The 26,863-nt window shown below is 47.1% G+C and overlaps 1 protein-coding gene across 1 annotated transcript in view; it reads left to right on the top strand.

Moving 5' to 3' along the window:
- The window catches only part of MAK16 (MAK16 homolog), a 133,933-nt gene that overhangs the window by 14,093 nt on the left and 92,977 nt on the right, over positions 1-26,863 (top strand). Inside the window, exons 4-5 of the mRNA XM_069617965.1 lie at positions 9,553-9,617; positions 17,309-17,460. Of these exons, the coding sequence (XP_069474066.1) occupies positions 9,553-9,617; positions 17,309-17,460 (217 nt within the window). The remainder of the gene's footprint in view (positions 1-9,552; positions 9,618-17,308; positions 17,461-26,863) is intronic.

Raw genomic sequence — 26,863 nt, 5'->3', positions numbered from 1 at the left:
CCAGGAACCACTGTGTTGCTATTTGCGGTTTAGTTTAGTTTCTTTGATACCGCGTGCCGAACCCTGAGGTAACTGGGCGTCAGAGACTTAGAGCAGGTTACAAAAGATTATAGACATACAAGATAATTACAATAAGTGCAAATTACCGGGTTACATGGTGGTCGAGGAGCAGGTATCGGCAAAAATACATTGGTGAGACAATGGTTAGTATGTTAGACAGTGGGCGAGTTCTTGTTGGCAAGCCAGGACTTAGTTTTTTCTCTGAAGGTCCAAAAGGATGGTTCTGCTCTAAGGTTCACAGGTATAGCGTTTCATTGTTTGGCAGCTAGGACCGGGAAGCTGGAGCAGCCTGTTTTTTTTTTTTTTTTTTTTTCGGGAGAATTTGGGGATGGATAAACAGTGAGAATACAATGTTCTGGTTGGTCTGGCTGAAATGCGTTTGTTGAACTTGTCTGCCAGGTACATGGGGGGGGGGGGGGCGTCATTAGAGAGGCATTTGTGAACAATGACACGTGATCCAAGGGTGATTCTCGTACAGGGAGCCAGTGGGCATCTTGTCTGAAGCTGGAGATGTGAGAGTGCCACGGGATACTCCGAGCAGCTCTGAGGGCATTATTCTGCAACACCTGCAGTTTGTTCAAATAGCACTGCAAAGGAAGAGTATTGCAGTAGTCGATTTTTGAGAGCACTAGCGCTCTGGCTAGGGTAATGCAACTGGAAGGCGAGAGGAAGGCTTTGCAGGCATTGATGAGCTTATTTGTTTAAGCCGTGGAGGAGGCTGTGGCGTTTACTTGTTTTTTGAGCGAGTGTGTGGAATCCAAATAAACCCATAGGGTTTTGATTTCTTTGGCCCCTGTGATTAGGTTACCATCTATGTTGATAGAAGCGTAACAGGGGTCCAGTTTGTTTAGCAGTGGTTGGGAGTCGACGAGAAGGAGCTCAGTTGTCTCGTCGTTGAGGCATAAGCTGTGTTCTGCCATCTAGGCATGTATCTCCAGGTAGAGGTTGTTAATCCGTATGGAGTCCTCTTCATAGCAACCTGATAGGGTGATGAGAACCTGGGTATCGTCATCATAGTTTGCGTATGTGACACCCAGGTTATCTAGGAGGTCGAACAACAGCTTTGTGAAGATATTGTATAAGGTCGGCGAGACGCACAAACCTTGTGGGACGCCGCAGAGGATGGGGATAGGGTGGGCTGAAGCCGAAAAGACCCGGGTGGTTCGGTTGACAAGGATTGGACCCAGGCGGTCGCCTGACTGGAGAATGCAGCTGAAGCCATCAGATGTTCCGTGAGTATCTGGTAGTCAACGAGGTCAAAGGCTGCCGAGAGGTCAAGCAGCAGGAGAATGGCTGTCGCAGTTCTTGGCCTGAAGCCAAATTGTCTGAGGCCCAAAAGGTGGTTCTCTTCCAGGTGCTTCCGGATTTGCAAGTAGGCCGTTCTGTCTAAAATCTAAAATTTTTAGGATGTAGGGGACAGTGGTGACTGGCCTATAACTAGTGGGGTTTTTGGGGTCTGGGTTTGTTTTTTATTAGGAGGGGCATGACCCACGCCTCCTTGAGGCTTCTAGGGTCTGAACTCGTTTTGAAGGAGGCGTTGATTAGGGCTGTTATGAAAGGGGCCAGATAGTTGGTGCTTTCCTGAATGATGGAGGCTGGGCAGGAGTCCCCTTGGCATCTGGAAAGCTTGAGGCCTTTGATGATGCTTTCCACTTCTCTTCGCCCCTGTCACAACGAAAGAAGGGAGGGCTAGTTGGAGTATTAGAAGTGGAGGGTAGTAGATAGTTTGCTTTTTTGGCTAGGCAAGTCTTTTTTTGTTCGATTCTGATTTGTAGCATGGCAATTTTTGTCTTTTTGGATTCCTCTCACACCAGTCTGCATCTTTCACGCAGGTTTCTGTAGGTGTGGAAGGGGACTCCAGTTCCCTGAGGATAAGAGCTCTTTTGTTCTTGATTTGGCATTTTCAATTCTGTTGTCATAGGTCTCTCTTTTGGCCCTGAGGATAGAGTAGTGCTTTGTTGGCTGGGTTAGGCGTTTTTCTCCAAGTGGCTTCCGCCGCTCGTTTGGCGTTCCTATGGATTTTAAGCTCGGGAGTGAACCATTTGTTCAAGTGGGCTGCCAGTTTAGCTTTAGAAAGTTTGATGGGAGCGATGATATCTACTGCTGATTCAAATGTTTTGTTATAGAGGTCAGCAAGTTTTCCACATCTTCGGAATAGTTTGCAGGAGCAAGGATATTGTGGATTAGAGGGCGAAGGCTTTGCAAAGTGCTGTTGCGGTTATTCCTGGAGAGGGTTTGCGTGATGGTAACCGGTAAGGTGTTCGGCTGCCCCTTCCCTTGGATGGAGAAGGCGATGACGTGGTGGTCTGACTAGGCAATTGGTTCATTTTTAAGGATGGAGGCAGAGCAGTTTGATCCGCCTACCAATCCAAGGTTCTGCCTTTATGTGTTGGGGCTGTGACCCTGTGCTTGAACCCTAGTTGAGAGATAGTATTTTCCAGGGATAGCGCATTAGCGTCATTGGGATCGCAGAGGCCTAAGTTTAAATCCCCAAATAGGATGATTTGTGATTCTGTTTTGGTATTATTAGTCAGGAGGTCGGATATCTCTTCCTCAAATGAAGAGATGAAGCCTGGTGGCCTATAAATGAGGTGCATTACGATGGTTTGTGCTGCAGAGATTTGGAACTTAACTGACAGAAGTTCAGCGGACCGGAAGCTGGACGAAGGGGTCGCTCTAAGGCCAAGGGATGTTTTGGCAATACAGCTTACTCCTCCTCCTTTACCTGAATCCCTGTCATTCCTTAATATTGAGTAGCCCTCTGGGATGGCAAGGGACAGAGCTGGGCCTGCTGCCTGAAGCAGCTAGGTTTCAGTAATAGCCAGAAAGTGAAGGTTGTTAGTAGAGATAAGGTCTGCAATGTCAAGCGCGTGGGCGACCATTGACCGAGCATTGATGAGCGCACCTCTGATCAGAGGGTGTTCAACTATGCTGATGTTTTTTTTTGGGGGGGGGGGGGTATTGTCCAGAATGTGCATAGGGCTGGCTTGTGGTTGGTTGCGATAAGAGTGATAGGGGGTGTTTTTTGTTGGATGTCCTTGGGGGTAGGAACTGGGAGCCAAGTCTCAGGTTTCTGTCCTTCACTGGGCATGGGTTCCAAGGTATGGGAGGTGCAGCAAATCGGAAAATCCATTCTAATGGGCTGAGTAGCTGGCTGAGCGCGAGTGCCTGATTTTGGTCTTCATTGGCAAAGGTCATGGTGAGTGTGAGGGGTCGGTGAGATAGTGGTGGTGGGAGATTTTTGAATGGGAAATGGGATGAGTCGGTATTGAGTAGAGGAAGTATCAATTCGTGTGGATCTACAAAGGGCTGCCATGTACGTAGTGGGGGTGTGTTTGGAACCCTTAGATGCAGAGGTCTGTGGGTGTGGAAATGGATCACATTCGCTGGGGTGCAATGGGTAGCGCAAATTCAGAGCATTAAAAGCAGGTGGCTCGTTCAGTAGGAGCAATAGGCCAATTCCATTTAATATACAGCAGCATAATGGGTGCGTTCGCTACAAGGGGCCATAGGCTGTATATTCAATAGGGTGGTGGTGCGGTAGATGCGAGGAGCTGAAACACTGAACAGCCACTGATTTGAAGATTGCCGGTTGCGAGCGGTGACCGTCCCATTGCAGTGCAGGAGTCCCCAGAAGTCCTCCCTCTTGTCCCCACGACTGAGGCTCCGGGACAGTGAGATCTGCAGAGCTGCACAGGAACAGAAGTAATCTGCTGCACTTTTTCTTCCATTCAAAGGTACTTCAACAAAGTCTGAGAGAACTTACCTCTTGCTGTAGAGTTGCTTGCATCTTCTACTACTCGCAAGTCTAACGGCTTGGGGCCCTACATTTGATTCTTCTTTTCTTCAAAGACTTCTAAAACATTGGGCAAAGACTTTTCTAATTACCTTTCAGAAGCGCTTAATCTTATATAAGACTTTTGCCCAATGACTTTGGCCTAGACTGTTATACTGAATGACTCTGCTGTGGGGATCCAAATGTATTTGCCTGCTTAAGAATATTTGTGGTCTCTTGTTCTAATAATCTTTTCCTTTTACCAACGTCTATCAGTATTCTAAATGTAAACAGTAAGATATTAATGTCCCCAGCACCCTAGCTATTGGAAGTCACCTGAGGGTGTAGGCTGTGTCTGTGGGCCATCCCGAAAGGGTCTTTACTGATTTAGAAACTAAGAGTGTACAGTATTGAAGGGTATTTGTGTGTTAATATTATATTGCTCCCTTCTGAAGAAGGCTTATTCTAACGGACCGATAAATTAATAACTGTTCATTCAAGAAACTTTGAGTGAAAGAGTTTATTTGAATACTTGTCACCGTGAATCTCTGTGTAACTCCCCTACAGCTCACATTGACCCCTCTTGAGATAAGCCTGGCTGCTAAACGCCCTACCAAAACTGTGTAGTACAAGCTTATACCAAAGGTTGGGTTTCCTATACCTGTAGTCGGAGTTGTTTTGTAGTGTTGCCAGTGGGTACTGCATACAAACTTTGCCTAACGGGTACAAACACTGAGATGACCCCTCAGCTGATGAAAATGATGCATCTTTGATAGTAAAACTATATTTGAGCACAAACTTGTTAGGGAGAATTCTCAGAAATGTGCTATTTTCCTCTACCTTAGAGACCCACAGCACTTTTTGCTGGACTCCTGGACTTTTTAATTTTGAACCTAGAGAGAATGAGACCTTTTTCGCACTGTCTGATGTATTTTTCTGTGATTTTAAACTCTGTGTTCCTTTTGGTTTTTGGAGTCTGACAAACTCTATAGTCCTTTTTGCATTGTCATACAGCACCTTCGGTGCAGTGGCACAGGGATTTATTTCGGATTTTCCAAGGTTTAAATACCTTTTTCTTGGGTAACTACTGTTTCCAAGAACAGTGAAGTGAAATTGCCTTTACTTACATTGTAACCTTCTAGACCCAGCACACGTTATCTTACAATAGGGTGCTGGAGGGGTTACTTAGTAACCCCTTTGTCTAGCTTCTCATGTAACATTTTTTATGTTTCCCTTTACACAATTAATGGCTGGTGGCAGTGGTTACTTTTTAGTACCGTGATGTGTTTTTACCGCATGCTGCGTTCGCAGCCACAGTAAAGCACCCATGGGTGCCATTTTTATCAAAATGGCCTGGTCTTTTTTTTTCGCAATTTCTTGTTGTTTAGTTCCTTCGTGAGATTTACTCCGCGCGCCAAACCAGGTTTGGTCCCTTTGTTCGGTTCGTCTTTGGCCGGCTTCACAAGTGAAATCTGCCTCTGGCTCCAGTATGTCTGGTGGGGGGAGGAAGTGAAGAAGGTGCCCAAACCTCCCTGTGCTTTGTTTCCTAGGAGACAAGAATGCACTCTTAGGTGATTGGCCGGCTGGCTGTCCGGCAAGGACAGCCACCCTCCTGGGTGACCGAAAGCTAGGCTGGAATAAATGGGAGAAACCTGCATGAAAGGCAAGGCTTTTTGGCTTGAAAGCCAGTCGACCACTGGACGAAGGAATCTGAAGAAGAATTTGGAAGAGAGGCCTGCTGCAACTCCTGGACTGTTGGTTTACCCGGTGAAGCCCGGCTGCTGTGCTGAAGCTCCAAATTCGCCTCGACTTGAGAAGCCATGCAAGGACGACTTCTCCCCTTGAGTTGGTGCGACCAATCAACTCCAAAGTAAGTCAGCTTGACGTCCTCTCTGTGCTGGTTGAATTTCCATTGCAGTCACTGCTGGAACCGAACAGCCAGAGGGAACACCAGATCGTGTGCATTGCTTTTAAGTTTGCCAAGAGTTCCAGGAAGATCCTCCAGACTCCCAGGAAGCAGGACTGACTGAGCCTGAGCCACCTCAACAGAGTTCTGGACGCGATGCAAGGAAAGCCATCTCGACAGCCAGAAACTGCAGTGTTGCGATTTGAAGTAGACGCGAGGACCTGAAACGCCGAAGTGCCAGTTGTTTGAAGATTGTCGGTTGCCGTCGGTGACTGTCCCATTGCAATGCAGGAGTCCCTAGAAGTCCTCCCTCTTGTCCCCACGACTGAGGCCCAGGAACACCAGGATCTGCAGAGCTGCACAGGAACAGAAGTCATCTGCTGCATTTTTCTTCAACCTAAAGGTATTGTAAAGTTTGAGAGAACTTACCTCTCGTTGTAGATTTGCTTTGCTTGCATCTTCTACTTCTCAAGTCTAACAGCTTGTGGCCCTACACTGGTTAGGCAAAGTTTGAATGCAGTACCCTCTGGGAACACTACAAGCAACTATGACTACAGGTATAGGCAACCCAACCGTTGCTATAAGCTTGTACTACACGGTTCTGGTAGCGTGTTGAGCAGCCAGGCTTATCGCAAGAGGGGAAATGTGAGCTGTAGTGGAGTTAAACAAAGATTCACAATTACAGTTATTCAAATAAACACATACACTCAAGGTGTCTTGCATAAACAATAATTTATCAGTCAGTTATAAATCCTTCTTCAGAAGGGAGCAATAGAATAGTAACACACAAATCTACTTCAATGCTGTACACTCTGAATTTCTGAATCAGACAAGACCCCTTTGGGATGGCCCACGGACACAACCTACACCCACAGGTGACTTCACTAACAAGAGTGCAGGGGACATTTAATATCTTACGGTTGGCATTCAGAACACTCTTAAAAGAATTGGTAGAAGGCAAAGGTTATTAGAACCCAAGAAATTACAAATATTCATAAGCCGGGCAAATACTTTCAGATGGCACTCAGAAGAGTAATTCAATTCAAATAGGCTAAGCCAAAGTCAATGGGAAAACGTCTTTGTATAGCATGCAGCACTTCAGGTAAGCACATGGAAAAGTCTTTGCACAAGTTCTTAGGAGTCTTTGATAAAAACAAGAATCAAATGTAGGGCCACAAGCTTATTAGACTTGTGAGTTGCAGAGGTTACAAGCACTTCCACAGTAAGAGGTAAGTTCTTAGACTTGTTTTACAGTACCTTGGTAAAGCAGAAAAGATGCAGCTGAATACTTCTGTTCCTGTGCACCTCTGCAGATCTCAGAGGGAGGATGTCTGGGGACTCCTGCACTGTACTGGCACTGTCAACACTGGCAATCGGCAAACTTTACTTTCAGTGGCTGTTTCGCGTTTCAGTTCCTTGCAGTACAGCAAATCATAATAAGCGCGGTTCCTGGCTGTCAAGGTGGACTTTCCTCACATCTGAGGTCCCGTACTCGACTGAGGGGGGTCTGGCCTGGTCGGTCCTGCTTTGTGGGAGTCTGGGGGATCTTCCAAAAGCTTTGGGCCAGCTTACAAGCAACGCACACAATCTGGTGTCCCTCACCCTGGCTCTACGGTTTCCTGCAGCAACTTTGAGGAAATTCAACCAGCTCCGAGATGGGTGTCCAGGTGGCTTACACGGGGAGTTGATGGTCCCACCAAATCAAGGGACAAGTTGTCCTTGCGAACTTGGCAAGTAATCGCTGCATCAGGTCTTCACCAGGCAAACCAACGGTCCAGGAGTTGCAGCCGGCGTTCTCTTCAAGTTCTTCTTCAGTTCCTTCGTCCAGTGGTTGACTCTGCCTTCCAAGCTAAAAGACTTGCCTTTTATTCAGTTCTCTCCCTTTCATTCCAGCCTAGCTGTCTGTCACCCAGCATGGTGGCTGTCCTTGCCGGACAGTCAGCCAGCCAATCCACCACAGAGTGCATTTGGGTCTCCTAGGAGACTAAGCAAAGGGAGTTTCGGGCACCTCCCTCACTTCCTGCCTACCCCAGACACTCGGACGCCAGAGACGGGTTTCTCTCAGAAGCCCCGCCAAAGGCGAAATGAACAAAGAGACCAAACCTGATTTGGCGTGCAGAGAAACTCTCTAGAACCTTTCCACAAAGACCTGGTGGAAAAAGACCAGGCACCATTTTAGCAAAGATGGCTGGATGCCATTTTGAAAAAGATGGCTCCCGCGGTTAACGTTACCGGGTCTGCGAACGGTCGCGGTAAATGTAAACATAGGTAGTTCAAAACGAAACCACTGCCACCAGCTAGTCAATTGAGGAAAGGGTAACATAACAAATGTTACATGAGCATTTAGACAAAGGGATACTAAGTAACCCCTCCAGCACTCTATTGTAAGATAAGGTGTGCTGGATCTAGCAAGTACAATGCTAAGTAAAGCCAATTTCACTTTACTGCCCTGGGAAAGAGTAATTGATCACAGAGAAGGTATTTAAACCTTGGGAAATCTGGAAGACTTCCCTGTAGCACTGCACTGAAGGTGCTTTGTGACACAATTGTACAAGATGATGCCTATGGAGTTGGTTAGACTCGACAACCAAACCAAAAAGAAACAGTGTTTAAAATCACATTAAAATATATGAGGAGTGGGGAGAAAAAGGTTCACGCTCTCTCCAGGTAAAAAATTCAAGTCCTCAAAATCCAGCAAAATTGCTGGGGGTCTCTAAGGTGGAGGGAATTAACACATTTTGAGAATTCTCCCCAACAACATTTGATTCTTCTTTTTCACCAAAGACTTCTTAAAACATTGTGCAACGAATTTTACGCACCTGGAAGAAGTGCATCAGTCCATATAGACTTTTGCCCATTGACATTCGATTAGACTGTTTCCCTGATGATTCTTTCTCCTCTGTGATTGTGTTGCACCTATCCTTCCAGGAAGGGGTTAACTTACTCTGCATTGGGGGGGTCCTAAAGTATTTGCCTGCTTAAGAATATTTGTCATCTCAGCCTACTCTGAATGCACCAGTAATATATTAATGTCCACAGTGTTATTTAAGTCACCTCTGGGTGTAGGAATTGTCTGGGTGCCATCCCCAATGGGTCTTTACTGATTCTGAGAAACCGAAGAGTGTGTATTTGAGTGTTGCTTTTATATAGCTCCCTTCTGAAGAAGGCTTGTTTAAATGACTGGTAAATAAATTAATAATTGGTTTAGCATTATTATCAGTGTTTATTTGAATACTTGGCACTATGAACCTCTGTGTAACTGCCCTACTGCTCACATTGACCCCTCTTGAGATAAGCCTGGATGCTCAGCCACACTACCAACCTGTGTAGTTCAGACTTACACCAAAGGTTGGGTCCCTATTGCCAGGAGGCTAAGGTTGTTGTAGTGCACCCAAAGGGCACTACCCCATATGTTTACCTAACAAAACTGTTTTGTAATTCATACCACTTTACGCTTAGCAATTCATGCACATTTAAAGATGTGTTACATTTTTACTTAACGCACCATCTCTATATCGGGCAGTAATAATGAGAGCTCCGTCCTTTGGCACTTCTCTGCTGCTGCTGCTGCTATTCCTCTCATCATATATGTGGACCTGTATGGTGGAAGCAGGGGGCAGACTCCTATGCCTGTGCGTTGTTGTTTATTGGGTTTTGTTGTGTATTTCATATTTGTACGTAGTGATGTTTGCTCCCTATATTTTTTGGGGGTAGGGTGATTTGCATGTTTTTAGTTAACTGAAGTGGCTAGTAAACAGCTTATTTGTAGGACATATTTCTACTGCTGTAATGCACGTCTGCTTTTTTGCAGGTTTGTGCTATTTGTACATGAAGGTGATTGAGCGAGCAGCATTTCCAGGGCGCATGTGGGAACGGGTAGGTATCCAGATGATTGATGCCACCTGGCCTGTGTAATGCTTCCGCTTTGAAATTAAGTTTTGTTTAAAAGAGACCATTTCAAATATTGATGTGCTATTTGCAAGACTACATACAACCCGTTTTCTTTAATAAGACCAGTCCTCACTGAAAGTTAATTTCCCCCCTTAGAAACTGAGCACACTTATATGCCTGTTGTCTTCTTCTACTAACCCTGTCCCACCCACTTGATACCGTCTTTTTCGCTCCCCCATTACCTAATCCCGCAACACTCAAAGTAAAAAATGTTTCCTGTATTAAGCTCATGCTGAGACACAAATAAATAGCGTTTGTGTTGCCCGTTTTGGGATCGGTTTTATTCTTTTATAGTCTGAGCACACATAGAGGGTGCTGAATCTCTTAACAAGCCAACTGCGCTTGCTAGTAGATAACAAAACTGACCAGAGGGAACATCTGTGCTGAGTTGGAAATTTTCGTCTAGTAGGGCGTTTAATTGTAAGGCTTAAAACTAGGTGTGCTCTAGCACCTTTAAGCGCCTTTTGTGCTGAATGGAATTACAATAATGATTTTAGACCAATAATCGGACAGACTCGGAGTGCGGCAAAATACGACTTTATTCTTATTTAATAAAGCAGGGCAAACTGGCAGACATCAGACTGATGCATGCTCACTCACAAATAAACGTAGTTACATTTAGGGGTCTTATACCCCAATATGCATCATCTATGACATCATTCTATGTGGCAAATTGTTAGGTAAAGATTTGTGGTAGTACCCTTTGGGTGCACTACAACAACCTCAGCCTCCTGGTAATAGGAACCCAACCTTTGGTATAAGTCTGCACTACACAGGTTGGTAGTGTGGTTGAGCATCCAGGCTTCTCTCAAGAGGGGTTAATGTGAGCAGTAGGGTGGTTACACAAAGATTCACAGTGACAAGTATTCAAATAAACTTTTACACTCAAGGTTTCTTGATTAAACAATTATTACATTATTTACCAGTCAGTTCAATACGCCTTCATCAGACGGGAGCAATATATAGCAACACACAAATGCATCTAAAATAACACACTCTTAGTTTCTAAATCAGCAAGTGCCCATTGAGGATGGCACACACACACACACTTCTTACACCCTCAGGTGGCTTGAATAGCTAGGACACTGTGGACATTAATATATTACTGTTGGTATTTAGAATAATCTGAGATGAGTGTGAAAAGGGTTATTGGAACAAAGAAGAGATGGCAAATATTCTTAAGCAGGCAAATACTTGTGGACCCCTCCAAATGCAGAGTAAGTTAACCCCTTCCTGGAAGGATAGGTGCAGCACAAAGTCAGAGGAGAGAAGAGTCATTCAGTGAAAATTGGGCAAAAGTCTGTGAGCTGAAGCACTTCTTGCAGGTAAGTAAAAAAAGTCTGTACACAATGTTTTAGAAGTCTTTGAAGAAGAATCAATGTAGGGCCACAAGCTGTTAGACTGGTGAGCAATAGAAGATACAAGCAACTCTACAACAAGAGGTAAGTCCTCTAAGACTGTTCAGTACCTTTAGTTAGAAGAAAAAGGCAGCAGATGACTTCTGTTCCTGTGCAGCTCTGCAGATCCTGGTGTTCCTGGGCCTCAGTCTTAAGGACTGTTACGTAAAGTTTGAATGCAGGACCCTCTGGGAACACTACAAGCAACTATGACTACATGTATAGGCAACCCAACCTTTGGTATAAGCTTGTACTACACAGTTTCGGTAGCGTGTTGAGCAGCCAGGCTCATCTCAAGAGGGGAAATGTGAGCAATAGTGGAGTTACACTAAGATTCACAGTTACAGGTATTCAAATACACTTACACTCAAGGTTTCTTGTATAAAAAATTAATAATTTATCAGTCAGTTATAAAGCCTTCTTCAGAAGGGTGCAATAGAATAATAACACATAGATATACTTCAATACTCTGAGTTTCTGAATCAGACAAGACCCTTTTGGGATGGCCCATAGACACAACCTACACCCACAGGTGACTTCAGTAAAAAGGTTGCTGGGGACATTAATATGTTACTGTTGGCATTCAGAACGCTCTTCAAAAGTTGGTAAAAGGCAAAGGTTATTGGAACACAAGAAATTACAAATATTCATAAGCAGGGCAAATACTTTCAGATAGCACTTAGAAGAGCCATTCAATTCAATAGGCTAAGCCAAAGTCAATAGGCAAAATTCTTTGTATAGGATGCAGCACTTCAGGTAAGCAAATGGAAATACACACGTTCTTAGGAGTCTTTGATAAAAAGAAGAATCAAATGTAGGGCCACAAGCTGATTAGACTTGTGAGTTGTAGAAGTTACAAGCACTTCCACAGTAAGAGGTAAGTTCTTAGACTTGTTTTGCAGTACCTTGGTAAAGCAGAAAAGATTCAGCTGAAGACGTTTGTTCGAGTACAGCTCTGCAGATCTCACTGTCACTGGGCCTCAGTCGTGGGGACAAGAGTGAGGACGCCGGGACTCCTGCGCTAGCACTGTCAAAACTGGCAACCAGCAAACTTTACTTCCAGTGGCTGTTTCGCCTTTCAGCTCCTTGCGGTACAGCAAATGGCAATAAGTGCGGTTCCTGGCTGTCAAGGTGGACTTTCTTGACATCTGAGGTACCGCACTCGACTGAGGGGGTCATTCCTGCTTCGTGGGTGTCTGGAGGATCTTCCAAAAGCTTTAGGCCAGTTTACAAGCAATGCACACAATCTGGTGTCCCTCTCTCCCTCTCTACGGTTTCCTGCAGCAACTCTGAGGAAATGCAACCAGCTCCAAGGTGGGTGTCCAGGTGTCTTACCTGGGAGTTGATTGGTCCCACCAACTCAGAGAGAAGTCGTCCTTGCAGGGCTTCTGTCGATGCAAACTTGGCAAGTAGTCACTGCAGCAGGGCTTCACCGGGCAAACCAACGGTCCAGGAGTTGCAGCAGGCATCCTCTTCAAGCTCTTCTTTGTTTCCTTCGTCCAGTGGTCGACTCTGCCTTCCAAGCCAAAAGACTTGCCTTTTATTCAGTTCTCTGATTAATTCCAGCCTAGCTGCCACTCACCCAGCAGGGTGGCTGTCCTTGCCGGATAGTCAGCCAGCCAATCACCACAGACTGCATTTGGGTCTCCTAGGAGACTAAGCACAGTGAGGTTCGGGTACCTCCCTCACTTCCTGCCTAGCCTGGACACTCTGGAGCCAGAGGTGGGTTTCTTTCAGAAACCCTGCCAAAGGCGAAATGAACAAAGAGACGATACCTGGTTTGGCGAGCAGAGAAAAAAAGGATCTTTCCACAAAGAAATAGCAAAAGAAGAAGACCAGGGACCAATAAACAGTCGAATTTTTTTTTTCAATACGTTTTTTTTTCAAATTGGGGGGGGGTTCCGCCCAACCCCCATTTTTTTTTTTTTTGTATTTTACCCATTTTTTATACTTACCAAAACCAAAAAATACATATAAATAAAAAAATAATAGATTCGACCTTTTTTTTTTTTCAGCGTTTTTCTTTCTCGACATTTTGACTGACCACCGGTAGGTACTGCACTGAAGGTGCTTTGTGACACAATTTTAAAAGATGATGCCTATGGAGTTGGTTAGACTCCACAACCAAGAATTCACATTAAAATACATGTGAGAGTGGGAGAAAAGGGTCACACTCTCCAGGTAAAACAGATCAAGTCCTCAAAATCCAGCAAAGTTGCTAGGGGTCTCTAAAGTGGAGGGAATTAACACATTTTTGAGAATTCTCCCTAACAGATGGTCTCTAGGATCCATATCTTCCAAGCAGGAAATTATCTTCTGCAGTTCGGTTTCACTAGTAGCTGGGTTTTCTGCAGTTGGTTTGTTAACCCACTCAGTCTCAACTGGGGGTGGGGTCACTGGGGTGACCTGAAATGTCCTCTCTGGGAAGTCCTTGTCTTCAGAGCAGTTTTGGGTTTGAGATCCTTTTTCTTTCCAGAGACTCTGGATTTCTCCTTGGTCTCTTTCTTCTTTCTTGAAATACAAGGTTGGCCTGTCTGCTGATTGAGGTCAGGAAGAAATACAGTACCTCAAAACTGAGAGTCTCTCAAGGTTGCCTCTCAGGCCAATCTTGTCAGCTCTGGTTTCTTTTTGCTGGGAGGCCTGGGGGTACTGGAGACTACTCCAAGAGTTCAAGTAATTCCCCAACAGAACTCTCCCATGTACTTCAGATTGCAAACTAACTGGAATACGTACAGTCATGTTATTTCACTGGACTAGGACTGGCAAAATAGGAACCATTTGGATAGGACCTCCAGCAAGTTTAATGGGACCTTTTGGTGCCTTAGCTACATCCTCAGGTTTGATGAAGCTTTCATCAACCACTGTAATGCTGGCCCCAGTGTCCTCATAATATTTGTTTGTATCAGGTATTGTGTTCTATACATCTAAGTTCTGTTGTTCCCACAGACCCAAGGACACTAAAGAAAATTCTAGCATTAACTCCAATGGGGTCATCAGCTAGTAAGTGAAATTGAGCACATGTCATTGGAGCTTCCTCCTCAGGCTCAGGAGTGAAGGCTAAGGAGACACTGTAGACCCCTGAAGGTTTACTATTGCATCTGGGTTCCCTTTCACATGGTCACCAGACCCACAAACCACACATTTACTAAAGCTTTTCTGGAATGGCGGTTTCTGGTAAACTCCCTCTGGTTTAGCCCCAGAGGTTTCACTAATGTTATAAGGTTTCCCAAGAAATGTACCATTATGGTTTTTGTGGCCCTCTTTAGGTGGTGGAGGATTAGAATTTTCTTCACTATCTTTCCTGTGCTTTTTCGCCCCTCATCCTTTTTCTGAGTGGCCCCATAATCCTTATGCGTGGCCCTGTTTTCAGCAGCTTGAGCTAGTCTCTTGGGATCAAGTTCCTTAGTCAGCCAGGTGCTGCCTCAGCTCAGGAGAGCAGTCACTCAAATATTCTCTAGTAATTCCTTCAAAGGAGTTCACTTTGTAACCCTTAACCCAACCATCTAAGTATTTCAGGCATTCACAAACCGAGGTAGCCTGAGGGGTACCCTCATTCTTTATTTGGTCTCTAAACCTTTTAAGGTATTGAGGAGTCTTCCCAAATCTGCCAATAAGAGCCTGTTTGACTAGTCCATTATATTTTCTGTCTGTAGCAATCAATTCCATAATAGCATCACAGCCATTCTGGGAAGCCTAGACATGATCCATGCAATTAAATAATTCCCACAAATAATAATAATAATTGTTTTGCATTTTATATAGCGATACGAACCCTCAGACATCTGAGCGCTGCTTATTATTACCCCTGGTATGTGGTGCTCATTTATCGAGCTCGGAAGTAGGAAAGGCTGAGTTTGGCCTGCCGGGATACAAACCTGCATCGGCAGGCTCTGCACGGATGTCAAAGCGAGCGCTCTACTCTCTGTGCTATCTTAACATTCTGCAAACCATAAGTGAATTCAAATTTACTCAACCAATCCAACACATCAAGTTTAGGATCATACATATTTACAGCCCCTTTTGGTAAGCAGGGTCTCTTGGGACTAGTAGACCGAAGACCCTGTAAAGGAAGCAGAATCAAGGGACATCTTTTTCATATCATATTCATGCTGCATTTCCCTCTCTCTGAGTGTTCTTTCCTTGTCTTTGTCCTCAGACTTTACTGCAAGTTTCTTGAATTCTTTAGTTCGTCACGTTCTTTCACTTGAGAGATATTTTGGGCTTATATTGTGACCCCAGGAGCAGGCTGAAGAGGGAGTTACTCATTTCTTGAGGATCCTCGTCACCTTCTGACCCATTTGGCACATTGGAGCTAAGCTCTAACCTATCGTTTTCATCAATTTCATACCACGTAAGGTGGTGGGTGCTGGACCCACATAGGAAAAGGTAAGCGAGTCAGGGGTCATTTTACTATTCTTGGGAACAGCATTACACCCAAGAAAATGTAGTTAAACATTAAGAGACGTCCGAGGGCCTTCTCAGTAGCACCGCACAAAAGGTGCTGTGTGTCACAATGTAAAAATGAGATGCCTAATGGAGTTTACCAGACTCCATAAAACAGTAAGGAACACAGAAATTCATATTTGGGGGTGGGGGTGGGAAGTCCCACTCGGGAGTAAACATTAAGAAGCCATGAATCCAGCAAAAGAGCTGGGGCTCTCTAAGGTTAAAGGGAATTGGCACATAAATGAACATTCTCCCTAACAGGTCACTAGGGTCTAATTTCCAACAGGCAGGTTAGGATAGGTTCTAAGTAGCAAATGTAGAGTTCCTAAGGAAGACTGTTGGAACAAGTACGAACTTTAAGAGTTAGTTGAGGGTGCAGGGGCTTCACAGAAGACACCCTTAGAGGATTCCAGCAGCGGCTTGGGGGCACTAGTCGAGAGGACTCCCAATCACAGAAAACGCCCCGAAACTACACAGGAATCATGAGACTTAGGGTATGTAAATACCCAAGCGAGCTCAGTACCTCAGCACAGAAGGTTTTGCAGCAGGAGGACTTAAGGATCTGCATGCAAACACAGTTGCTTAATTCCTTCATCAAGAAGACAGAAGACAGGACCCTGGAAGGACTTGTGCAGCACGGATCATGGGAAAGGCAAGGTTTTCCTTGTGGCTGGATGCTGAGACAAAGGGCTGCAGAGTTGTGGACTCAATCCCTCGCTTCCTACCTGCACAGACACTCTTCAGCCTGAGCGGGGAGTCCACGGTACTCCCGCCGAAGATCAAAATCATACAAAGGAATTTCCCGCTCTTGGATGTGAGGGGAAGGAACGAGAAAGGACAAGGAACACTAAAATGGAAAAAAAAACAAGACGGGCCATTTTGGTAAAATGAGCACCCATTGGTGCCTTTACCAGGGCTGTGCAAACAGCCCGCATTAAAGGTGCACCGAATAAATAAAACGGTTCATGGCCACCAGCCATTAAAGTTTAGATTGTCCTTGTAATAAGTATTCGATTTAAAATGAGAAAGGGGATACTCAGTATCTCCCCAGCACTCCATATAAGGTGGGGGGGGTGCTGGTCTCGCCTAATAAATTGTAAAAGGGATCCTTTCTAGCCTTGGGAACTGTAGTTGCCAAAAGGTTACCCAGAGAAAGTTAAAAGGGGAGCCCCTAGGGCAACCCAGCAACAATAGGCACTTATTTCCAAAAAGTTGTCAGAGGATAAAAAAAGACACTATGGAGAGTCTTTAAAAATGAACCCATAAAAAGAGTAAACAAATCTGTGAGTGTGGCGAAAGGTTCTCGCTCACAGAGGTATGAGGAAAAATAATTCACCAGTAAAAGCAAAAAGTTCTGGGATTGACACAGGTCAGGAGGATTTATCATTGCTATGAATAGCTTACCTAACAAAGGTGGCTTGTGCCACACTGTAAAAATAGAAGTTAAAAACTGATACACAGTCCCTGCACTTGTAGCTATAGGGACTGATCAGTACAACCCAAACTAAATGGGGGGAAAAGCAAGTGAGTTGGGCAAGAAGGCCTCGCACCTCAAAAATCAAATCTGAGAATCCAGACAAAAAACAGATATGCTGATACTCCATTGACGTCAATGGAGAAAAGTTGCAAAACCCTGACACTGGTCATGTATGCCCCAACACTATAAGCCTTTTTTTGTAACCATCAGTAATATCTTGCATTGTGGGTGCTGGGTGCCACAAATGCAAACCATGTAACTGACTATTATATTTTTGTTTGACCTTATCCCCTCAGGTGCGGCTCAGTAAGAACTATGAAAAAGCTCTGGAACAGATAGATGAGAACCTTATTTACTGGCCTCGCTTCATCCGGCACAAGTGCAAGCAGCGCTTCACTAAGATCACCCAGTACCTAATCCGGATCCGCAAACTTACCCTCAAACGACAGTAAATGCCTTTCAGCTACCTTTTGTTTTTCATAATCTTTAATGTTTCACTGTTTGAAAGTGGGTGGAGTATGGCATTAGAATGAAATATTCTGAAGTGATTGCCTAACGGAAGTTGCGATTCAACTAAGACCTACCTGTACATGAAGTCTTCTAATTTTTGGTCACAGGCTGGTGGCCAAGAATTGCTGCTTGATCCTGCCACAGGACTTGCCTATCTTTCGCAGGCACCATAGAGGGCAACCCTGTGGATTCCCTATTGTGCAGTTTGCCACTGTTTTACTCACCCTCTCCCTCTCTGGAATTGTAGTTCAGCAGGTGATTCCTGTAAAACATTAATAGCAAATGTTCTTGCTAAAAACACTCTTTCAAGGTCTGACAGGATAGTTTCTGGTGAAAAGCAGATGGCTATTCTGCTCTAGTTACACCATTCATTACACATTGTGTTTACCAGGCCCCACTAACTGTGGTCCCTCCTCCCCAATCCTTAGGCCGCATGGTGGTGGTACTCTTTCTGATTTCCCAATAGAATACACCGAAATGCATCAAGTTAACATGCTGGCATTAGGTTTAAGACATTCACAGTAAAAACAAAGTCCACAGGTCACAATATCCAAGGTGAGTTCTCCCAGAGCCCCAGAACCATGAATACCCTGTTCTATAGGTAGCTTAGCTGGGTGAATCTGAAGAGACCTGGCCATGTGAGAGTGGGATTCACAATGTTAAATTAGGTTCAGTACCCCAAGCCTATATTTCCATCAACAGTCTGTTAGGCAAAGTTTGTATGCAGTACCCTTTGGGACCACTACACACAACTAGGATTACAGATGTAAGCAAAACCAACCTTTGGTATAAGTCTGTACTACACAGTTTTGGTAGCGTTGCTGAGCAGCCAGGCTTATCTCAAGAGGGGAATGTGAGCTTCTAATGATGTTACACAGAGTTCTACAATCACATGTATTCAAATAAACTCTTACACTCAAGGTTTCTTGGTAAAATACGTATTCTTTTATTTCGCAGTCAGTTATAAAACATTCACTAGAAGGAGGCAATCTATATCACACAAAAATATACGTCAGTACTTTACATGGTACGGGTCTGAGGCATTTAAACTACTTTGAAGGAGGAGCAAAATGGCATTCAGAGTACTTTGAAGTAGGAGCAAAAAGGCATAGGTTAATAAAAAGAATTTTACAGTTACTCTTAGACAGTGCAAATAGTTTGAGTTCACCAGAGGAGCCAATTCAATGCAATACGTTAGGCCAAAGTCAATGGGCTGAAGTCTTGTATAGGATAAAGCAGTTCTGATAGTTAAACAGAAAAGTTTTTGCCAAAGTTCTCAGAAGTAGTTTGTAAAAGAATTCATATGTTGGGTCACAAGCTGACTAGGCCTGCAACTTGCAAAAGTTCCAAGCACTTTCGCAGTGAGAGGCAAGTTCTCTCAGTCGAGTTTTCACAGTACCTTACAATGAAGAAAAAGATGCAGCTGAAGACTTCTGTTCGTGGCAGTTCCTGCAGATATTGCTATTCCTGAGCCTCAGTCGTGGGGACAAGAGGGAGGACGTCGGGGGACTCCTGCACTGGGACTGGTCGCAAAGCTGGCAACTGGCAAATCTTCCATTCCGGTAGCTGTGGTCAAGCACACAAACTGGTGTCCCTCTCCCTGGTTATTTGGTTTCCTGCAGCCCTCTGAGGAAAATACAACCAGCTCCGAGAATGGTATCCAAGTGGCCTACGGTTCGAGTTGATTGGTCCCACCAACTCAAAGGGCGAAGCCATCCTTGTTGGGCTTCTCTGTCGAGATGAACTTAGCGATTCAGACCTGCAGCAGGGCTTGACCGGGTAAACCTATGGCCCAGGAGTTGCAGCAGCCGTCCTCTTCAAGCTCGTCTTCGGTTCTTTCATTCGATTGGTCGACTCTGCCTTCCAAGCCAAGAGACTTGCCTTTAATCCAGTTTCCTCCGTTTCAAGCCAGCCTTGCCGGACAGTCAGCCAGCCAATCAGACCAGGACCGTTTAAACAAAGGGGGCTAAGACGCCATCTTGAAAAACATGGCTTCCGCGATTTAATGCTACTGGTGTTCGCGGTCGGGAAAAATCATGGTAGTTTGTTGTAAAACCACTGCCACCAGCCATTTCGAGAGGAAAGGGTAGCATTTGACTGCTAAATGAGTTTCTAGACACAGGGGATACTAGGTAACCTCGCCAGCACTCTATAGTAAGATTGGGTGTGCTGGGTCTAGGAATTAAGTCAGTTTCACTTTACTTTTTCTGGGAAACAGTAGTTTATCCCAGAGAAGGTATTTAAACCTTGGGAAAGCCTGGAAAGGTTTCCCTGTGTAAATGCACTGAGGGTGATGTGTGACACACATGAAAAGATGATGCCTATGGAGTTATCTAAAACTCCATAACCAAAGAAAACACAAGGGTAAAACACATTCAAAATACATTGATATTGATATTTTATTTCTATCGCGCTCATAACAAAGTGTTTCAGAGCGCGACAAGGCAAGGGACGGGGAACAGAGGAGAAACAAAAACAACGATCTTACTAGTCCCAGTGACATTGAATGCGCAAGTGCATGGTAGAGGAGGAGAGGGAGAAGGGCATGGAAGGGGGAACAAAAGGAGAAAAAAAAACATAAATAATAATACATAAATTAATAAATAAAAAGTCAACAAACAGAAGTGCAGCCAGCAAGTGGCAGTGCTGGGTTTAAGGCAGCAGGCTGGGTAGGTCTGATAAGTGCAGGAAGAACAAAACAAAGGGGTGGGGGCTGTATGGGTACAGACCCCAGTGCAAGGGGTAGCCCGGAGGCAGTGCGTGCGGGTGGCAAGAGGAGCATGAGAGAGTGGGGGGAAAAAAGGCTCAGTCTCTCCAGGCAAAAAAATCAAGTCCTCAAAATTTTGTTGGGGTTCTCTAAGGTGAATGGAATTTGCACATTATGAGAATTCTTCCTAACACTGTCCAGTTTACCTTTTTTTTTTTTTTATAACTCTGCTTATTAAGTTTTAACAACACAAGAACAAAACAAACATGAATCATAGGCATACATCTGACCAAGGTAGTAAGGCAATTTCAAAATACAAAAGGAGCACTGTAGGGCTGAGAACCGTCAGACGTTTGTGGGATGAGGCAGGTAACCAATGTTAACGGCAGTACAGATCTACCTTCAACGAATCTCAGTTAGCATCAAGCCATTTACCCGATATTTTTTCGAATACCCCGTGCATTGTAAATCCGGCGTTCCGAGGCCGCACATCTGTCCAGCTCATTGCTCCAGCGGTTCAAAGACAGTCGGCAGAACCCCAGTTAGTCGCGATTAATCTTTTGCCTGCCCCAAATGCCAATGCCAAAAACATTCTTTCATATTTCGAGAGATCAACTTCACCCCCGATTCCCAAGAGTATCATTTTGGGGTCACTGGGGATTGGTGTCGCCAGGGTGGCAGAGATCGTGTTAATACAGCCCTCCCAGAAGGCCTGTAACACCCGGCAGTCCAATATCATATGGTAGAAGGTGGCAGGTTCCGTTTTGCATCTGAGGCATATCCCATCTTCCAGTCCCCAGTGCGTGAATAGTATGTGCGGTCAAGGATTCTCAGTTGTATTTGAGTTTCGAGTCTATACCAATTTCTCTAGGAGATATTAATGCATCTACCCAGTCCTCTGGTTCCATTTGACCTATATCCCTTTCCCACTTTTCTTTGAGCCCGTCGAGCTGCGCAGCCCCAAAGGAGTTAAGGGCTTGATAGAGCGTGGAAGTGACCTTGGAGGCAATGCTTTGCGGGAGGATATTGGTCTCAATGGGAGTACATGGGGGTATGGTTGTCATATCAGGGAATTGGGTGCAGATGGCGTGGGCCAGCTGCGCATGTCGAAACCGATCCATGGGTGCGAGGTCGAATTGCTCTTGCATGGCCTCGAAGTCAATGAGGTGGCCCTCTTGTATCACGTGCGCTAATGTGTGTATCCCTTTTGCGCACCAGTGACCGAAGGAGCCCATCTTTACTATTTCCGGGAGGAGCGCGTTGTGCCATAGGGGTTGAGATAGTGTTGGTTTACCTTTCCAGCCAATTAGTTTGTGCGCATCCCGCCAGGCTCGGCAAATATGGTGTGTCATTTCGGGTAACATCGGGGGTTGGTCGTGGGTGGCGTACAGGATCTGCAACGGGGATAGCGGGGTCATGATCTCTATTTCAATGCGGATGTGGGGGAGTGTGGGGTCTGCGTGTATCCAGTCGTTTATCTCCCCGATCTGAGCTGCTAGGTAATAGGTGCGTATGCATCGTAGACCGATGCCTCCCTCCCACACTGATCACTGAAGTGTATCAAGGGCGATCCTGGGTTGTTTCCCTCCCCACAGCAGTGTGCAAAGCCGTCTGTCAATGAGTGCGAAGGTGTCTCGGGGAATGACAAGTGGGGCGTTTTGGAGTACATACAGCAGTCTGGGGAGGGTCATCATTTTGAATAGTGCCGCTCTGCCCATTAGTGATAGGGGGAGTGATTGCCAATGGGAGGTGTCTCTATTGAACCGGTCAATTACTGGTTGTAAGTTAAGTTGAAGGAACCCACCAAGTTTCGGATCGAGTCGTATACCCAGGTATTTAAGTTCTCTAATAGAGACATGATATGGGCATGTTTCAGGGATCGCAGACTCGCCGCCCTGGATCAGGAAGTAAATAGTTTTGGTCTCATTTACCTTAAGGCCCGCAAAGTTCTGATATTCCCTAAGGATGAGGGAGACAATCGGGCAGGAAGTGCGTGGGTTACTGAGGTATATGAGGAGGTCATCCGCGCAGAGCGATAGTCGGTCCTCTTCCCAAACACGGCCCCCCCCTCCACACCCCCCGGCCAGGCGAACCCTGTCCAGTTAGTGTTAGCTCTAAGCTCAATTGCGAGAGATTCGATGGCCAAGAGAAGAAGCGGGGAGAGCGGGCACCCCTGTCTCGTACCCCGACCCAAAGGAAATGATTCAGAAGACCTGCCGTTCACCCTTACCATGGCCTCCGGGTATGCATACAGGAGTTTAACCCACGATATAAACGTTTGCCCCAGGTTCATCCGAGCCATGATTGCCCACAAAGCCTCCCATTCCACAGAGTCAAATGCTTTTTCAAAGTCCACCGCCAGGAGGGCCAGTGGGGCTGGTATTCCCTTGGCTCTACTCAGCGCTAGTTGAACTCTACGCAGGTTCATGCGGGTGGATTTGTTGGGCATGAATCCACATTGGTCGGGGTGGACAAGGGTCTCTATAACTTGCAGTAGTCTGTTGGCCAGTGTTCTGGCGAGGACATTGGCTTCGCCGTTGATCAAGGATATGGGGCGATAGGAGGTACATTCCTCTGGTAGCTTCCCGGGTTTATGTATGACTATTATGCATGCCTTCCTGAGGTCCGGAGGGAGTGCCCCCAGCTCTCTGCTGCGTATAAACATACGGTGCATGTGGGTGGGTAGTGTACCGCCGAGGCATTTCCATGTTTCTGTAGGGAACCCATTGGGGCCCGGGGTTTTCCCGGGTTGGAGCTGTGCGAGCGCCTCTTGCACCTCGGTTACAGTGATTTCAGCGTTCAGGAGGTCTGTTTGGTGCTGTTAGAGTTTCGGGATCTCTATCTGGTCGAGGTAGCGTGAGGGTTCGGAAGGCGGTCTCTCGGCAGGTGGGGTATAGAGTTTCTTATAGTAGGCGGCAAATGCCGCAACAATGTCGGAGTCGTCTTTGGGGAGTGTACCATCTGAAGACTCAATTGCCCGTACTGTCCCTTGGTCTGTTCACGCCTCTCCAACCAGGACAGGGTCTTATTCGCCTTGTCGCCTCGTTCATAGATTTGGCTCCGGACCAGCTGATGGGCTCTCCGTGCATTGTCTAAAGCTAGGTTGCTAAGGGCCTCTTGTGCTGTAAGCAGAGCATCTTTCCCCTCTTGGGTGCAGTGTTCTAGGGTTTGCCGTTCGCACTCCAGGACACGTGCCTCTGCCTCTTTGATCTTTTGGACTTGTCTTCGTTGGTAGGCTGAAACTTCTGAAATAACTTCCCCGCGAAGCACAGTCTTATACGCCTCCCAGAGCGAGATCGGGCAATCTACTGATCCTTCGTTGTTTTCGAAATATTCTGTCGTCTTCTTTTCCAGTTCCTCTGCAATTTCAGGGAGACGTAGGCGATATGTGTTCAGGCGCCAGTTACGATCCGGACCACGGCAGGAGTTCTTCATGGTCAGTAGGAGCGGAGAGTGGTCCGAAATACCCCTTGCGAGGAATTCAGCGTTGAGGAGCTTGTGATTTATTCTGCGGGGGGTGAAGGCATAATCGATCCTGGAGAATGACTTGTGAACGCCAGAAAAAAAGGAAAAGCCAGCCTCATCGTTATGGAGCGAGCGCCATGTGTCCGTCATTTCCAGAGCTTCGGCGAACATGGCGAGTGATGTGGGGGCAGGGCAGGTACCTGATCTCATGTGAGATCTATCGACTGCCGTGTTCATCACTTCATTAAAGTCCCCGCCGATCACCCATAACATCAGCCTTGTCTTCCAGTAGCAGGCTCCGTAGTTTGGAGAGCAGTTCTTTCGTCTGTGAGGGGGGGGGGGCATAAATTGCAGCGAGGCCCCATTTCTCGCACCAGATGTCAGCCAGTATCATAACGTAGCGGCCCCGAGAATCGGTTTTGACCTTCCTAACCTGCAGGGGGACTCGCTTGTGGACGAGTATCATCGTGCCCCTAGCTCCTGTCGTGAATCCGGCCTGGTAGGTGTGTGAGTAGTTGGATCTTTTAAAGATGTCAGTGCTCGTGCCCAGCAAATGTGTTTCATTTAGAAGGGCAATGTCCGGCAAGTAACGGTTAAGCTACTGGAGCACCAGTCTTCTCTTTATGCAGGAGCCGAGGCCGTTAACGTTCCAGGAGAGCACAGTTACCTTATTGGGGTTCATTCTTTCTGCGTGGGTCTCTTATCAGGGCATCTGGGATGATCAGTGGAGGTTGTGTGCTTTCGGGAGGTGTGCAGCGCTGTACTTTCGGGGGAGACGTCTGGGGGTCGTCTCGTGTTGGTGTATCTGCTGCCTGGATGATGATTGTGTCCGCAGTCTTGCCCATAGACAGTGCTTGGTTCCTTTGCCAGCGTTTTCTTGTATCGTGCCTTCTTGTCTCTTGATTCTGTTACGTTACAGTCCTTAAAATCCCCCCCCCCCACCCTGTAAACCCCCCCCGCCCTCCCACACTGGGAGCACCTGTTGCCCAAACATTGAACTTAGAACTTTATAAACTTATACGGGATAACCCGGCTGTGATAACGCGCGCACCGCATTAGGGGCGGCAGCCGCTAAGTGAGCACTCCCATTCTATCTATCTGCAGTTTAGTCCCCTTAGTGCGGGGTCTTCATCCTTTTTCCGGAGGGGTCCTTGTCGCATCGTCGTCCGCATTGGTCGAGGGGCAAGGGTCTCCCAGGCTGAGGCCGCTGTGTGGGCGGGCCCAATGGCCCACGCCTCCCTCTGGAGTCCACGAGGACTTGGGTTTCAAGCCAGTCCCATGCATCTTTGGGGTTGTAAAAGAAGTGGCTAGCGCCCTCATACTGGACTTTTAGCAATGCCGGGAAGAAGAGGGCATATTTGATGGATGGCGACTGGAGCTTCTTCTTGACGGAGTCAAATGACTGGCGGGCTTTTTGGACTTCTTTAGTGTAATCGGGATAGAAACCGACCTTGTAGTCGTTGTATGTAATCGGGCCAGCGGCCCTTGCCATTTGTAGGATCGCGTCCCGGTCGCGGTAGTTCAGTAGACGTGCGATCATTGTTCTGGGCGGGGCCCCCGGTGTAGGTCGGCCAGTGGGGACTCTGTGTGCCCTTTCCACGGAAAAGAATTTGGATAGCTTCTTAGGGGCAAAGACATGGGTGAGCCAGTCTTCTAAGAAGAGTTCTGCGCTGGGGCCTTCCTCTTTCTCTGGTATACCGGTTGCGCCGCGCCCTCCCCTCACTGTCCTCAGCGCGGTTTTCCAGTTGGGTCACTTTTTGGGCAATCGCGGTGAGTTGTTGTTCCATGCGGTGGACCGCATCTTCTGTGTCAGACACCCTGTGTTCCGCTTCTCCCACCCTGGTCGATAGGTTGCGGAGGTCTTGGCGTATAAGGGACACCTCAGAGGATAGGCCGCCCATTTTAAGTTCCAAGGATGTCCTCGAGTCCCCAATCGCTTTCATAAGGTCTGACAGAGATAGGAGGGTCGCAGGGTTCTCCAGGGCTGCCCACTTCTTCTGGGGGCCGAGGCTCGCGCTGGGGAGGGGCCCCCACGGTGTAGTGGTCCATCTTGCTCTGTACCGTTTGCCTCTTGGTTTTCTCCTTTCCCATGTTTTGGTCGAGCGGCTCTGTGTAGCAGCGATCCGGGTGCTTCCCGTCCGTCCACCGGGTTTAAATGCGAGATCGGCAGAGGTCCTGTATGGGAAAGATGATTGTGTGTATAGGCTGCGTAGGGTGCACACTGCAAGCCTCTGCAAAAGTCACGTTTAGGGTGGCAGCAGCACCGTCGCTGCAGGCGTCCATCTCGCCTGGTGGTGTGGCACTGGCTCGTGCCTATCCCCGACAAATAGAGTGGCCCCCGTAGTTCCTGTGATCTTAGCCGAATTGCGTAGGGGTCTCGTGGGGAGGACCGTGCCCCTGTTCATCCGCTGGTGTGGGGCCGACCAGTGTCTGTCTTCACCGCATAGTGTGGCCCCCCATGATTTCTGCGATTCCACTGGTGGTTTAGGTTGCACAGGGGGGTCGCAAGGGGGGGACAGGGCGGTTCCACAGTTCGCACAAAGTCTGTGGACAAGGGGGGGTTCACTTGGTTGTGAGGAGCCTCCCGTCCCCACACTCCCAGTGCCATTTTGCTGCATGTGTCTCGTGGGGGGGGGGGGGCGTGACGGTGTTCTGTGCGCTGGTATGTGGTATGGTGCTGGTCTTTGGCGCAGCAGTGGTCCTCGCGGGCTCCGTGGTCTCTGCAGCTGGCTAGTTGCAAAAGGGGTCGTGGGGGGGGTGTAAGGCAAATCACCCACCCCCCACACCCGTTTACCTCATTGCGGGTGTATCCGTTTGCAGCATGTCCTCCCTCAGTGGGGGAGCGCAGCTCGCGGATCTCGCTGCCGCTTGACCCCGGGTGTTGCAGTCCCGCTGATGATGGGGGGGGGGGGAGGAGGAGGAGACCACCAGGGGAAAGGCTGGCGGTGCAAGCCCAGGCCGCGGGCAGGCCCACAGAGTGGCTCCCAGGTCTGTCAGCAGGATGTGGCGGAGCGTTTCTCTCGTGGATCGGGGGGGACGCTGTGCAAATAATTCCGGGTGCTTCGGCCCCCGGACTGTGCCACTGCGTTGCCCCGGGGGTCGGGCAGGTGGGGGGGGCCTCAGCGGCTGCTCGTCGGTGCCAGGGGAGCGCTGCAGGATCTCGTTTGCA

Source organism: Ambystoma mexicanum, chromosome 10 (assembly GCF_040938575.1).
Source record: "Ambystoma mexicanum isolate Mex_15411 chromosome 10, UKY_AmexF1_1, whole genome shotgun sequence".
In the NCBI taxonomy this organism is placed as follows: Eukaryota; Metazoa; Chordata; class Amphibia; order Caudata; family Ambystomatidae; genus Ambystoma; species Ambystoma mexicanum.
Note: the sequence above shows the minus strand (reverse complement) of the source record. Positions and strands in the feature narration are given on the sequence as shown.